A 14650-nucleotide genomic window follows, 5' to 3' on the forward strand; every position below is an offset into this window, starting at 1 on the left:
CTTTGGCAGCCATCTTAAAACTGTAAAATGGAAACTAAATAATGACCAGAATGCTATTTAGATCTGCTCATTCTAAAAGTAACTCATTTCTTATTCTCTCTTCGACACCATTTGTTGAAGACAATAATTTTAACAGGATAAATGGACAAAATATATAACTTTAAGAAACAACATTGAAGCAATCTGCAACTCAGCTTCAAATTCTGTTTTTCTATTTTCCATCTCAGAACATGCAGTTAATTAGCTGCCCTTGCAAACTAATCTAATGCAATGTAAATATACAAACAGACTATACCACACCCTTCAAAAATTGCTATTAAGAATGCATAAAAAAGAAACTGACATTAGGAGACAAATCCAATTAAATCACGATCTACAGCACATGTTGCTCTTTGCTGGAATTTCTTGCGCTGGACCAGGAATGAGGATCTTCTTGCCTGCCAGTGAAGCGGGGTTACCATTTCCCTGATTCTCACCAGCAACTAGGTTCTTCCTGTTCACAATGTTGAAGATCTCTGTAAGCACAGTTAAGAAGGCAGTCTCCACATTAGTCGCTTCAAGAGCTGAGGTCTCCAAGAAAAATAGTCCTTCCTTCTGGGCAAATTCTTTGGCATCCTCTGTTGGAACTGCCCGCTGGTTCTCAAGGTCACTTTTGTTACCAATCAGAATAATAACAATGTTCTTGTCAGCGTGGCCACGCAACTCTTCCAGCCAACGTGGAATGTGATCAAAGGTCTGGCGTTTCGTTATATCATAAACCAGCATTGCCCCAACAGCACCCCTGTAGTATGCACTTGTAACAGCTCTGTATCTGTTCAATGAAATATAAGAGAAGAAGCAAAATCATCAACTGCTCAGAAAACAGTATTAAAGTTTTACTCATATAGGTGAATAATATTAATCTACGTAGATGGCTAGACTTGTATATCCAGCCAGGAATATGATTAGGCAAAAGAATCCCATAACCAAGTAACAAGTGCCTTGGACAGGATCAGCAGGTCAGACTGTACCTTATCAAACATCAACTGTCAAGGGTTGCATTCAACTGCTTCAACCATTACCAAGTGGTTGAATGATTAAAAGCTACCAAAGCCAGGCAGTTGATCAACCACTTATTTAATGAGGTACATATCAAAAAATATAATTGCAACTAAAGGGCTCAAATTCAAGATAAATGATATAGATCACAACCCTGCTTAGCAGCATGGCATGATAACACAGAACCATTTATACAAGTATGAGCTACCACAAGCACATAATTTCAATGTCTAGGCCAAAATTTGTTGCCAATATGATGAGATCAAGAATCTAATAGGATATAATGCTTTGTACCAAGCTACATCATCTACACAGAAAGGTGACTCGGTGACACCAGCAAGTATTAAGATTCAACTGCGGTGCAGATTGCCATCGACCACCATGTAAATTTTTATCAATCCCATCATTAAATTAAAACAAATATATAACGATCAACAGTAACTGTACAATTCATCCATCAAACATCCAATCCTGATTGAGATTGAAAACCTTTCACCACCCAACTATCTAGACAGCTAAATGCAATCATTAACTAAACCATGTCTTGTCGGTCCACATTAAATCTTGTCAAACAAAATATTTCTACTACCATTCTAGAATCCTGTTCTTGGGTTTTCATTTTCAAACAGATTTAGCAAGCTTATAATTCTGTCTACGAAGTACAAACTACAGATCTAAAACTAAAGAACCAGAAAAAAGAAGCACATGCACATAAAACGAAAGACCCAAAAAACATTCACCAAAAACAAAAAGTAAGAAAAACAAATCTTTTTGCATGAAAAGTTAAAAGCATAGTACTTGCAATACAAGTAAAAAGAAAAAAAGAGTACCGTTCTTGACCAGCAGTGTCCCAGATCTGAGCCTTAACACTCTTGTGCTCAATAACAAGAGTTCTTGTCTGAAACTCAACTCCAATGGTAGCCTTGGAATCTAAGCTAAACTCGTTTCTGGCAAACCGAGCAAGTATCTGAGACTTGCCGACAGCAGAGTCACCAATCAAAACTACTTTGAAGACATAATCAATCTTCTGGCTTGGGTCTCCATACCCTCCTCCACTAGCCATTTCTCTTGGTTTTTTTCTTTTCTAGTTCTAGTCTTTGTTTTTCCACTTGATTTTGATTTTTGTTTTGTTTACCCCCCTGAAATATAGCGAAGGGAGAGTAGAGGAGGCAGGTGGGCAATTGGTAAAGTTGAGATTTTGGTTGTGTAAATGCAAAGGGAAGGGTGTTCTAAATCATTGATGGCAAGAAAGAAAATTTGTTAATTATGAGGGTAAAGGAGGGGATTGAGTGGATGTGGGTACAGAGTAAGGAGGGAAGATAATCCAATGAGTAGTCGACATTTATTTTGGGATTAAATTGTATGTTGAAAAGCTTCAAATCTAGGAAGTGTTCTTCTCTAAAACTTTGCCTTTCATATTTGGAAAGGTGAATGATGATGTGGCATGAAGAGATAGGGTGCAGGGAGATGGAAGATAATGGGGTGTAAATGTAGTAATAATTGGTATTTGATGGTAATAAAAAAAGTTAGAAGGGGAGGCTATGGAATGAATGTGTGATGCGGTGTCAGTGACGTGAGAGTGTGCTCTGTGCGTATGTTACGGGTGAGTTGTCTCTTTACTCCTTGCTTTCCATATTCTTTTAATAATATATATATTTTTTCTCTCTGCCTTTTCTGCCAAATTTGCTCTTAACAACCGCCATTACATCTGACGCCACTGCTCCAAGATTTTGATCCCTCCAAGGCTGATTTTGATTTTGATCTTTACCAAGTCATGGTAAGGCATCCCAGACGGCCAGACCCAGATCCGACCACCCGCTCCAAGATTTTGATCTTTCCAAGGCTCATTTTGATTTTGATCTTTACCAAGTCATGGTCAGGCATCCCAGACGGCCTGACCCCAGAACCGACCACCCGCACCCTTAACGAAGTAGCAATAAAGTAAAAATGTAAAAAATGGCCCATGCAGGTTTCGAACCTGCGACCTTCGCGTTATTAGCACGACGCTCTAACCAACTGAGCTAATAGGCCATTTGTGAAAATGGTGGTTATCCACTCTATTTCACTGGTATTCCATGTTTTGTTCTAATGAGTATCTTATATGGGTCAAAGCCCACATTTAGGCTTAACTTGCTCACCCGTCCCGTGAGAAGATCGAACCCAAAACACAATTGGTGAGGGATACGTCAAGGAAATTCAATTTGAATGAAATTAGTGAACAACGAAGGTAGGCCGAACAAAAAAAAAGAGGATTAGCGTAAATAAATGATGGAAAAGGTTAAGGTCATGTACATAAAAAAGAATTCACATATTTGAGTTCTTTTTTTTTCAATTATTAATGCCTTATATTCGTTTCTCCATCTATACAATGTGATAGTATGTATAATTATTTAAAGTTCACTAAGATATTCACTTTTGATGATGACATATATAGATTCAAAAGTTTACTCGCAAAAAAGGACCATCATCACAAACCAAAATCATCAATATGAAATTTCTGTTATCATTATGAAAGAGTAGACAGACCTAAAATTCCATTGCCAAAAATGGCCCAAATGCTATGGCAGTTCAGCATGATATAAGCCCTTCTGTTTTTTATTTCTTGTTGGGTTTTCTGATCCTAGCTTGTAGTTGTAGGCCATTTGAGAAAGTTGGACATCTGCCATTTTAATGTTAATAGTAATATTTAATAATCTCTTGGACATTTTCTTAGGTGAAATTATCTGAAACCTTAATAAACAAGAATGGGCAGGGGGTGCTTTTAGAACTTGAAAACCTTAATTTTAGAGGTAAAATAATCCCTTTTTCTTACCATTAAACCTTAAGTGGAGCATGTCGTATGAATGAAAAATTGCAAGGCAACTCTTCCATGTGAAATAGCATGCCCGTAATTTTGATTCGCAAAGATTGGAAATCCTCCTGAGATTCTTTCAATCCTTCCAGGGTGTTTTAGTGCTTCTACACGGGAACTTCAATTTTTTACTAATTTTAAATTTGTTTTGTTAGATTCTTTTTCGAATCTGACATCTGGCGATGGACTTCAATTTTAATTGATTCTTCATTTACACGGAGATCTGATTATAATTTATAAATTGGAACCACCTTAGCTTTTCTTTATAAATTGGAACCACGTTGGCTTCTTTAAAGCGGTAGGAACTGATGATCCTCCATCACATACCAAATGCACGTACTATCTCGCAAACTGCCGGAAATTAAGGGACAACGTTTCAATCATAATATGTATGTTAGGCAAAATCTCATATTTTAACTTAAAAGGTATATTCATAATTAAATAGAGGAAGACATTTATTTATAAGTGTATGACTCATTTCATCTGTTATTAATGTGAGATTCGTAATATTAATGGTATTATAGCATATTTAACCTTTTACTGACGTGAGAGATATTATGATCGATGTGAACTTGGATTAAAATGAGTTTTTTTTCTCTATGAGTGAAAGAATTAATGTAATGAAATCGTTGTACAATTGGATGGCTAAAATAACACGAATCTCATTTCAGTAATAAATGAGATCAGTCTTAGAATTATAAATAAAGATTTTCTTTCACATAATATATATATATATATATATATATATTGGATTAAAATTGTTAATCTGTAACAATTATTCATGTAAATTGAATTTAATGCCTACCATCGTGCATTAATTGCCAAACGATATACTTTGCAAGTAGATAAAATACTTGCTAGTTTAAAGTGACGATGCAATACCTGACTCATATCGATTCATAGTTTAAACTTAATTAAAAATTATAGAACAACATAAAACTAAAGTACAATAATTGTAAACATCACTACTTTTAGTACCAGAATTTCATTGCATGAATCAGGTTATAAAAGTGGCAGTTTATTTGAGCAATTTATTCAAATGCGCCAGTTACAAATTAAATTAATCATTTGTTTATACGCGTAATATATATTTAATTTTTCATCTTATAATTCTCATTCCTTTTATTTCAAAATTTGGACCCGTAACCTTCAAATAAAATTTTAAAACTTTATAAACTAAAATATCCTTATGGGATCGTCAATTATAAATTATATATAAACATATTATTGTCTTTTTAGAAGGTACAAGACTTTGTACCAAAATCGCGTATGTTGTAACGTGTGGATCCGAGAACTCAATCGTTTGACGTGGAAGTTTAGAAGTTGTCATCAATTTTTTTTATTTAGGTATGATTAGTCACCTATTAAATTAGTTTCATTCGATGAGGTCCTAAATTAATTTTATATTTATCTAAAGAACAATAATTTAGTTTATGAATTTTAGAGACTAAATTAGTTCCGTTTGATGAGGTTTTAAATTTGATTTTAGGTCCGTGTAAAGGACAATAATATGATCTTTGAGTTTTAAAGTTGAATTTAGGAGTACGGTTATGCACGATGAAGGATCAGCACTCTCTTGATGCACATTCTACAAATAGTACCATCTAATAAGATGTTATCTTATTTAAACTTTAATTTTTAATTTTATTATCACGTTTCCTTAACCATTGTTTATTTATTTTATTTATTATTTTTTATTTTATTAACAACTTAAAAGTATTTTATTCGATTTTACGGATGTGGCATGCATATAATGAAATTATGAAATGCATGGCATAAAATCTAAAAATGCCAAACGAATATTTTTAATTAAGAATATTTTCCGAATTCGTCCATATACTGATGAGATTCAAGGATACTTTCTCATCTAGAGAAATTTTCTATAAACTTGCATTTGCAAGTTTATAGAATAAATTTCATTATCGGGATTGTCATTTACAAGTAAAAATGATATTTTTATAAATACAGACCCTAATATGAGCAGAAGCTTTTTATTAAGAATATTGTTCGAGCCCTCTCATCGTATTGGTATGATTCGAAAGTATCATTTTACTTAAAGAATTTTTTGAAACAACTCGTTTTCGTAAATTTTCTTCAAAAGTCTCATCATCAGGGCTTAAATTTGTGCATACGATACGTCTATATGCCATGATAGTTAAATGATATATAACAAGTTTCAATATTAATTACTAATTATCCCTATTATTCCACCACTTGGAAGTTTTCTCTTCCTCATTTTTATTATTTGATCGCTATACATATATCATAACTAAATTCTCTATTAACTTATTTTTTATCTACCTAAATCTATTTTAATACAATAAAAAAATGGCTTTTTGGTTTGTGAAAACCAGCCGCTTGAAAATTAGTTTCTAGGGTTTTTTGCAAGGCCGAGTAAGAAAACGCTGCCCTCTTGGGGTGCTGGCACTTTTTTTTTACAAAATTTTCTATTTTCTCATTTTTTTTCTGTGTTCCATAATATTCTTTGTTTAGATCATTTTAATTCCACCTTATTAGTCTTAATTTAGTTTTCTTAGTTTTTGATCCATTCTATTTCAATTTTAATCACATCGGGTCTGTTTTTGATGAGCAACCAAGAAAAAGCCTAAGCCTTAAAGTCCACTGCATATTTAATTGAATTGACTGAAAATAAAAGAAAGTAAACAAGATAATAAAATAAATTAAAGTACAGAAAAATAAAATAAAAGCATATATAAAAAGCAAAAGCACCCATAAAAATACTAATTACCCATAATTAAAAAATGTGCACCCTTTGTGAGGGATAGCAACGAGAGAATTATTATATAAAATCTAAAAACTAACAAAATTTAGTGTGGAATAAATTGAAAAGTTGACTTTTGGGCACTTAATGTGGAATAAATGGGAATGTGGGACTTTTTGATCCGAGGTTGGGACTTAGGAGACCGCAGGCTTTGGAGGTGGGCTTTACTGCGCTGTCTGGGCATTGATTCGTGCGCTGGGTCGAAATTTCCAAGCCACCGGAAGGTGGTGACCAGGACAAACAACAGTTGGGTAGCGTTTTTTCCAAGTTTGTTTTCTTCTTCTTGGCATGAATCATTGAAAAGTCCACTAATGGGTAATGGTTCTAGAAGGAGAAATGTGATCCACACAAGCAAGGAATCAGAGCTTTCCAATATTATGTTTTAATACAGTGAACTCAAGCAAGTTTTTCCACCAAGCCAATTACGTGGAATTTTTAGTCTATGGAATTGGACCGTTAACCAAGCGGTCGGCGTCGTTGATGGTTTCGTCAAAGTTCACGAGATATTTCTACTCCTTTTGAATTCAGTAACTCACATGACTAATTACTTTATATAAATAAATATTTTAAATATGAATTTTTATTTAATAATTATTGTTTTTATTAAAAAATATTGCGCTACTCCGCCAAAATATTAAGAAAGATTCAAATATCACTAATTAAGCTATATAAAAACACATTTGAGTGCATTAACATAATATTACAAATTGCACATTATTATAAAATTACAAGTGAAATATATTATAATATTTTTTTATGAAAAACAACTATAAGCAATGCATTCGAACATTTAATTAATTAATTAGTACATGTTCGAATCCTCTTCTTCTAATTTTAAAAAAAAAACTACTATAGATGACATATTGATTATAAAAAAGTATATATACTCTTCTTTTGGAAACATTAAATATAAATTAAAGTAAATAACCGATCAATTTTCATTTGGGGTTTGTCTAGTCCATCTATTCCGTAAGGCAAAAGGTAAAGTTGCTACTATTAAATTTATAGTTTTGCATTTGATGGATTAAAATCATCAAAACTAAGGCTACCATTGTAAGGAATGTAAGAAATTGTAATAATATTTAACAAGTTGCTAGAGAGTCGAAGGAAACCAAAGTTTGAAAAGTACATAGATTAATGTTAGGGAGAAAAAAAAAACAAAAGAAGTGCAACTAATTAACATATATAATAAAGGTCACGGCCTAAAATGTATGTTTTTAATTTAATTAATTGTTTATGAACTAGCTTGGGACCCCACCTTCTATTTTTGGAGCTTTGTGAAGAATGCAATACATTTTTCTTCTACGGTGGCTAAGGCTGAGGTTATAAATATCGTGAGCACAAAGTGTTTTCACGTACAATACAAAATAAATGCACTGCCATAGTCATCAATAAACCAGATCCGATCTGCCATAGCTCTCTCTCTCATCCATTTATTTTGCCCGGGATTTAAGCATGGATTCCTCAGGTAATGTCCCAAGATGGACACCAAGCCCGGCAAGATCACCACAAAAAGAGCCTGAACCAGCTGATCACGATGACTCTGAAGTCCAAAGCATAGTTTCTGAAGAAGATAACAAGAAGTTATCCAAGATGGCAACAAATTTTCCCTTCAGCACTGGCTTTACGAGGAGCAGTAATCCTCCTCCTGACTCGGGTATTCATGGAGTTCCCTCTCTCAGGATTGAGATGGAGCCAGTTGACTGCACAACACAAGGAGATGGTATTTTCTTGACATGGACTGATCTATTGGTGAGCGTGTCCGGAGGCAAAAAGGGACCCAGGGCGATCTTACAGGGGCTCACCGGGTATGCTCAGCCTGGCGAGGTACTAGCCATCATGGGACCCTCAGGTTGTGGCAAGTCCACCCTTCTTGATGCATTGGCAGGTATATTTGTACATATTTGCTTGTGTTCGATTTCCATTTTCCAAAAGCATTTTCTTCTGATCGAACGTTCATCAGTCACATCTTCTGGATTAAGATACAACGTAAAAAATAATAGTAGCGGTAACAGATATATTCAGGGTTATGACTTTTTGAGATAGAAATTTAGAATAGATATATTCAGGGTTCTAACTTTTTGAGATAGAAATTTAAAAGTTTTTATATGTTTGGTTTGTGGAATAAATAAAAATAAAATAAAATAATTATTCTGTGATAATAAAATAAAATAGTTCTTATTTCACTTTATACGACGAATAGAATAAAGTAAAAATAGTTATTATAATTTATTATAGTATTTAGTTTGTAAAATTAACTTTGAAATAAGAAAAAAATAAAAATAAAAAGATAATAATATTTTTATTATATATATTATTTATTTTTATTTTATTTTTAAATATTAATTTTTATTTATAATCTAATATTAACATTATAAAATATTAATATATTATTTATAATTTAAATATTATTATGATTATTTTTTATTTTATTTTTTAATATTAATAATTTATAAATAATTTAAAATATTAATTTGGATAATTTAAATATTAGTATTTTATTTATAATTTAAATATAATTATGATTAAAATATTAATACTTTTAATTAATTTTTAAATTCAAAAAATTTTTTAACATATAATTGAAAATTTAAACTCTTTATTATAATAAGATTTATTTGCATCAAAAACAAAAATGCTCTTTATATAATTTAGTAAAATTTATACCAAAGGATAAAATTAAGTGAATTTTTTCTTTTATAATGATTTAATTATTTTTTATTAAAACTTTAAAATTTTAGTAATTTAATAATTTTTTATTAAGTATTAGTATAATTTTTTATTTTTTTTCTCTATTTGTATTTTTTTATTTTTTAACTTATATTTTTACTTAATAGTTTTAAAATTAATATTTTTAAAAGATTAATATTTTATTTATAATTTAAATATTATTATAATTTAAATATTATTTTTTAATTTAAAATATTAATTTTATAAGTTTAGGTTTGTAATTCTTCAAAGAAAATAAAATATTAATTTTATAAATTTAGTCTAAAATGTTTTAAATTCTATTCTCATGGCTATTAAATAGCTAATACCATGAGAAAAAATAATATTAATTATTTTAAGGTTTTGCAAGATTTTGATGAATAATCATTTTGGTTATTTTTTTTTTCATAAACAAACCAAACATAGAGAGAAAATTTTTGAAGAATAGATTTAGCTATTCTCCTAACCAAACGTGTTATTTGTGTTTCCCAAACATTGAGGATGTGGGACGTGTCATCCAATTATAGATTCCAGCTATTTTAGTTTAAGTTTTCTAAATTGAACTTGAAGCAATTGCTAAAACTTATAGTCGGGGTTTTGGCTTTTTGAGATACAACTAGATACGAGTTCTCCTTTCTCCCTTAACTCATGGCACGTCATCCATTTATAATTTTCGGATTATTCTTATCCCTTTTCTTGACCCTTTTTTAGTTGACGTCAACACTTTTCGTAGGTGGCCGCTACAGCCTATGTCAATTCTTGTTGTGTCGCGGGCACGGGTCAAGTCAAATACAATAGGAAAAATGAGTACTTGATCAAAGTTTAGCTCTTTTAATTTGACTAGCTAAATGGGCTCCATATTCACACTCACCTCATCAAGTTTTGATTATTCAAGTAATTAATGACATACTGTGTTTAATTTAAAAATTAATTAGACATAATATTTGAAATATTTTTAAATTATTTTTATTGTTTTATTATATTTAATCAATCTTATATATTATTATTTTAAATCAAAGAGATTTTTATAACTAACAAGTTAAAATATCATTTTATAACTTTTATTTTCACGTGCTATTAACGTGGAGTGTAAAAATGACACATAATCGTGGCATCATTTATTATTATATATAAGTATGTCATATTAGTTTCACGAAATATAAAATGATAAAAATTATTTTGACTAATAACAATATAAAGATTTGATTGAATGTAAATAGGAAATAAAAATTTATTTAAAAAATTTTAAATAATTCAATTTTTTAAAAATATTATATATGTCATTATAAATTTATTGTTTATCAATGGTATGATTATATGTTTCTCCACTCTCGTAAGGAATTTCTAAATAATTTCATTTAACATGGTCAAAAAGTTCACTGAAGACCCTTTTGATCTTTTGGCGTTGTTTACGTTTGTCTTTTTCTCTATGGAACAGAGTTTCTCTAGATTTTATTTTTTTGTTTTAGGGCCTTATCGGTAACCCACTTTTGTTTTAGGGGCTATTCTTGTTGACGGTGCTGCCATTTATTCCTTTAGCAGCTATTTCTTTTGTAATTGTACAGAATAGGTTCTTTTCTATGCCAAAAGAGTCTTTAGTTTAAGATTCTTCATGGCATTCTAGCTTTTATCACTAATAAAATTCCATTTTTCAAAAAAAAATTGCAGGAAGACTAAGTTCGAATACACGACAGACTGGGGAGATCTTAATTAATGGTCGAAAGGAAACACTTGCCTTTGGAACTTCGGTAAGGAAAAGCAAAGAGGGAAATTGCAATACAACCCAATAGTGGCTTTAAATTTTTTTATGCCCTGCTCTGATTCCAAAAGTAACACAAGCTTTTCAACTTAATTTTCATGGCTTGATTGATAACCCTCTCTTTCCATTCTTTTCACATTTCACATGTCTACAATTCGAGCATAAAGTAAATATAAATGCAAGCATTTTGCATATTACTTTAATAGATGTTGGTAATCTCTCACTAATCAACGGCTTTTCTGATGGGTTTCTGTTTTAGGCTTATGTGACTCAAGATGATACTCTAATGACAACACTCACAGTAAGGGAAGCTGTTTACTACTCGGCACAGCTTCAATTGCCTGACTCCATGTCAAAATCTGAAAAGAAGGAAAGAGCTGAGATGACAATTAGGGAAATGGGGTTGCAAGATTCCATGGATACAAGAATTGGAGGGTGGAGCACAAAAGGACTTAGCGGTGGACAAAAGAGGAGAGTTAGCATTTGCATTGAGATCTTAACAAGGCCAAAGCTTCTCTTCCTTGATGAGCCTACTAGTGGACTAGACAGTGCAGCATCCTACCATGTCATGAGTCGCATTGTCAAGCTAGCCCGCCGAGATGGAAGGACTGTAATTGCATCGATTCATCAACCTAGCAGTGAAGTTTTTCAGCTCTTCCACGATCTCTGCCTTCTCTCTTCTGGCAAAACTGTCTATTTTGGTCCTATTTCAATGGCAGAGCAGGTTTAATTCCTTTCCAAAGTGCATCTTGATTCGAATTATGTCAAATCTCTTAGACGTTTGAAATGGCAAAATCTAACGTTCTATTAGTGCAAAGTGGCACAGTAATTATGAGCAATTGATGGATTTTGCAAACTAATCTTGTTTCTAGTTTTTTGCTACAAATGGCTTCCCATGTCCAGTTTTGAGGAACCCATCAGATCACTATCTTAGAACCATCAACAAAGACTTTGATGAAGTAAGTATATTTTTCTGCTCTTTTTCACTGCAAGGATAAATTATTATGCAGTTGATAAGTTAGCAATTTATGAAATTGTTTATTGATGTTGATTAGGACATAGAACAAGGAAAAGGTAGCATTAACACAGAAAAAGTCATCGACACTCTCGTCAAGTCCTACAAGTCATCAGAGATATGGAAGCAAGTTGAGCAACACGTACTCAAGATATCCCAAAATGTATGCTTGTTTGAAATTTTAACCACACCCACCCCCCACCCCTTACCCCCCCTAAAAAAAATCCCACTCTATGAAAACCAATTGTAACTTGTAAGATTTTTTTGTTTGCAGAGAGAAGGACCTCTAGAGAAGAAGGGAAGCCAAGCAAGCTTCATTACCCAAAGCATTGTTCTTACAAAGAGATCCTTTGTCAATATGTATCGTGATCTAGGTTATTACTGGCTTCGCCTTGCAATCTACATTGCATTATGTTTATGTGTTGGGACTATCTTCTATGATATTGGCTTGACTTTTGGCTCCATTCAGGTAACTTGATGATTAACAAATACTATCCTTGCTTTACTAAATTAGATAAAAACAACTGATTAATACCTTTGGATTTTCAGGCTAGAGGCTCCATGCTCATGTTTGTTGCAGCATTCTTGACATTCATGGCAATAGGTGGATTCCCTTCTTTCGTTGAGGACATGAAGGTATTAGCTTTGTTTTTTATTATCTATAATGACTTAGACATGGTAGGTTCATAGTCCATTAGTGTTGACATTTTTCTTCGTCTTTTTCGAAATCAGATCTTTGGACGTGAAAGATTAAATGGACATTATGGGGTTGGAGCATTTGTCATTGGAAACACGCTTTCATCCGTCCCTTACTTGTTTTTGATCTCTTTGATCCCTGGAGCTCTAGCTTATTACCTGGTTGGACTTCAGAAGAGTTTTGAACATTTTGCCTACTTCGTGATATTGCTCTTCACTTGCATGATGCTGGTTGAGAGCTTAATGATGACTGTTGCAAGCATCGTGCCAGATTTTCTCATGGGAATCATAACGGGAGCCGGTATCCAAGGGGTGATGATGCTAAATGGAGGCTTCTTCCGGTTGCCAGATGATCTTCCTAAACCATTTTGGAGATACCCCATGTACTACATTGCTTTTCACAAGTACGCAAATCAAGGATTCTACAAGAATGAATTTCAAGGATTAACTTTTCCCAACAATCAAGCAGGAGGACCTCCCACCATTACTGGTGATGAAATCTTGAGAAATTTTTGGCAGGTAGAGATGGGCTACTCTAAATGGATTGACATTGCCATCTTGTTTGGCATGGTAGTTATATATCGTCTCATGTTTTGGGGAATTATTAAGACTGTTGAAAAGGTTAAGCCTCTCATTAAAGCTTATATGGCAGTTAAGTTAGTTGCTCCTACGCAGTCAAGTCAGATATCAGAAAATCCACTCTCCAGTCCTTAAAAATAAGAAATGCTACGATGTATTTAATTACTAGTATTATTTATGGCTTTCTTTAGGTTTGCTTGTTACGTTTGCAGGTTGAATAAAACTTGACTACTCTCCTAGTGTGAAAATGGAGGATAAAAGTATTATCCTTTTTCTGATTTGCAAATCCTTTGTTAGAGTTAGGCTCTGTTTACAATACTCTTCAGTGTGAAAAGTTAGTTTTCAATTTAGAGAAGTAGTGTTGTGTGCTAATTACATGTCTTTTACTTTGTCGTTATTTAGTTTCTTTTATTTAGTGGTTATTTGGTTTTAATGTTAACCATGTTTTGATAGTTAAAACAAATGTAAGAGATAACCCACAAACTTACTACACGCTATTCCCCCTCTATTCCCAACCCTTTTTGTGCCTTTGTTTGGTTTAAGATTGAGACATGGAATAAAGATTCTGTAGGAATAAAGATTCTGTAAAATCAGTTAAAACTCAGCCTTAGCTATTCCCTTCTCTCCCCCTGGTAATATCTATTCCATGAGACATGGAATAGCTTTTAAATATATAATGACTAAAATACCTCTTATAACTTAAAAATATTACAACTTTAGACCTATAAATACTTTTTTTCTTCTCATTTTCCCTTTTCTTTCTCTCTCTTCTCACGTTATTTCCTTTCTCTAACTGGCACTCAACATCGGAGATAGCGGCGACAGTGACCGAATATGGTTAGAAAGCGTCGATCTAGTCCTTTCCGACAACATTCAACCGAGATCCAGAGCACTGGATATGGTGCTTCCTGACCAGATCCTACGGTTGGATTTGGCACTCCACGACTAGATCCAACCGTTGGGAAGCACCGATTTGGCGCCGTAATGGCCAGATCCGACCACATGGTGCGCCAGATTGGTGTTTTGTTACACCGATCGCCTTTCCGGTGATCGGCCCATGAAAAAGAAAAAAAGAAAAAGGAAAAAAAATAGAATAAAAAAGAATAAATTATTTATAAAATTTTAATTAATAATATTTTATATATAATTTAAACATTATTAATATTAATATGATTAAAATATTAAAATTTTAAACTATTAATGTTTTATTTATTAAATTAT

General features: G+C 32.5%; 2 protein-coding genes and 1 non-coding gene across 3 annotated transcripts; 1 reads left to right on the forward strand and 2 right to left on the reverse strand.

Moving 5' to 3' along the window:
* LOC18611525 (ras-related protein Rab11A) lies at positions 65–2293 on the reverse strand. Its single transcript, XM_007047817.2, has 2 exons — positions 1869–2293; positions 65–811 (listed from the first exon to the last, which is right to left on the reverse strand). The coding sequence occupies exons 1-2, from the start codon at positions 2099–2101 to the stop codon at positions 367–369; spliced, it is 678 nt and encodes a 225-aa protein (XP_007047879.2). The 5' UTR covers positions 2102–2293; the 3' UTR covers positions 65–366.
* On the reverse strand, positions 2996–3069 carry TRNAI-AAU. The gene has a single exon. It is a non-coding gene; the product is annotated as a tRNA-Ile (tRNA).
* Positions 8022–13801, forward strand: LOC18611528 (ABC transporter G family member 11). Its single transcript, XM_007047820.2, has 8 exons — positions 8022–8559; positions 11049–11128; positions 11399–11863; positions 12012–12098; positions 12195–12317; positions 12429–12623; positions 12704–12790; positions 12887–13801. The coding sequence occupies exons 1-8, from the start codon at positions 8127–8129 to the stop codon at positions 13562–13564; spliced, it is 2148 nt and encodes a 715-aa protein (XP_007047882.2). The 5' UTR covers positions 8022–8126; the 3' UTR covers positions 13565–13801.

The sequence above is a fragment of the Theobroma cacao genome, chromosome 1 (assembly GCF_000208745.1).
Source record: "Theobroma cacao cultivar B97-61/B2 chromosome 1, Criollo_cocoa_genome_V2, whole genome shotgun sequence".
Taxonomy (NCBI): Eukaryota; Viridiplantae; Streptophyta; class Magnoliopsida; order Malvales; family Malvaceae; genus Theobroma; species Theobroma cacao.

Coding starts and splice junctions, on each gene's coding strand:
- LOC18611525 (XM_007047817.2), bottom strand. CDS start 2,101: ATGGCTAGTGGAGGAGGGTATGGAGACCCAAGCCAGAAGATTGATTAT. Junction 812..1,868: donor GACACTGCTGGTCAAGAACG/GTACTCTTTTTT, acceptor TTCATTGAACAG/ATACAGAGCTGTTACAAGTG.
- LOC18611528 (XM_007047820.2), top strand. CDS start 8,127: ATGGATTCCTCAGGTAATGTCCCAAGATGGACACCAAGCCCGGCAAGA. Junction 12,624..12,703: donor TGACTTTTGGCTCCATTCAG/GTAACTTGATGA, acceptor TTGGATTTTCAG/GCTAGAGGCTCCATGCTCAT. Junction 12,791..12,886: donor CTTTCGTTGAGGACATGAAG/GTATTAGCTTTG, acceptor TTTCGAAATCAG/ATCTTTGGACGTGAAAGATT.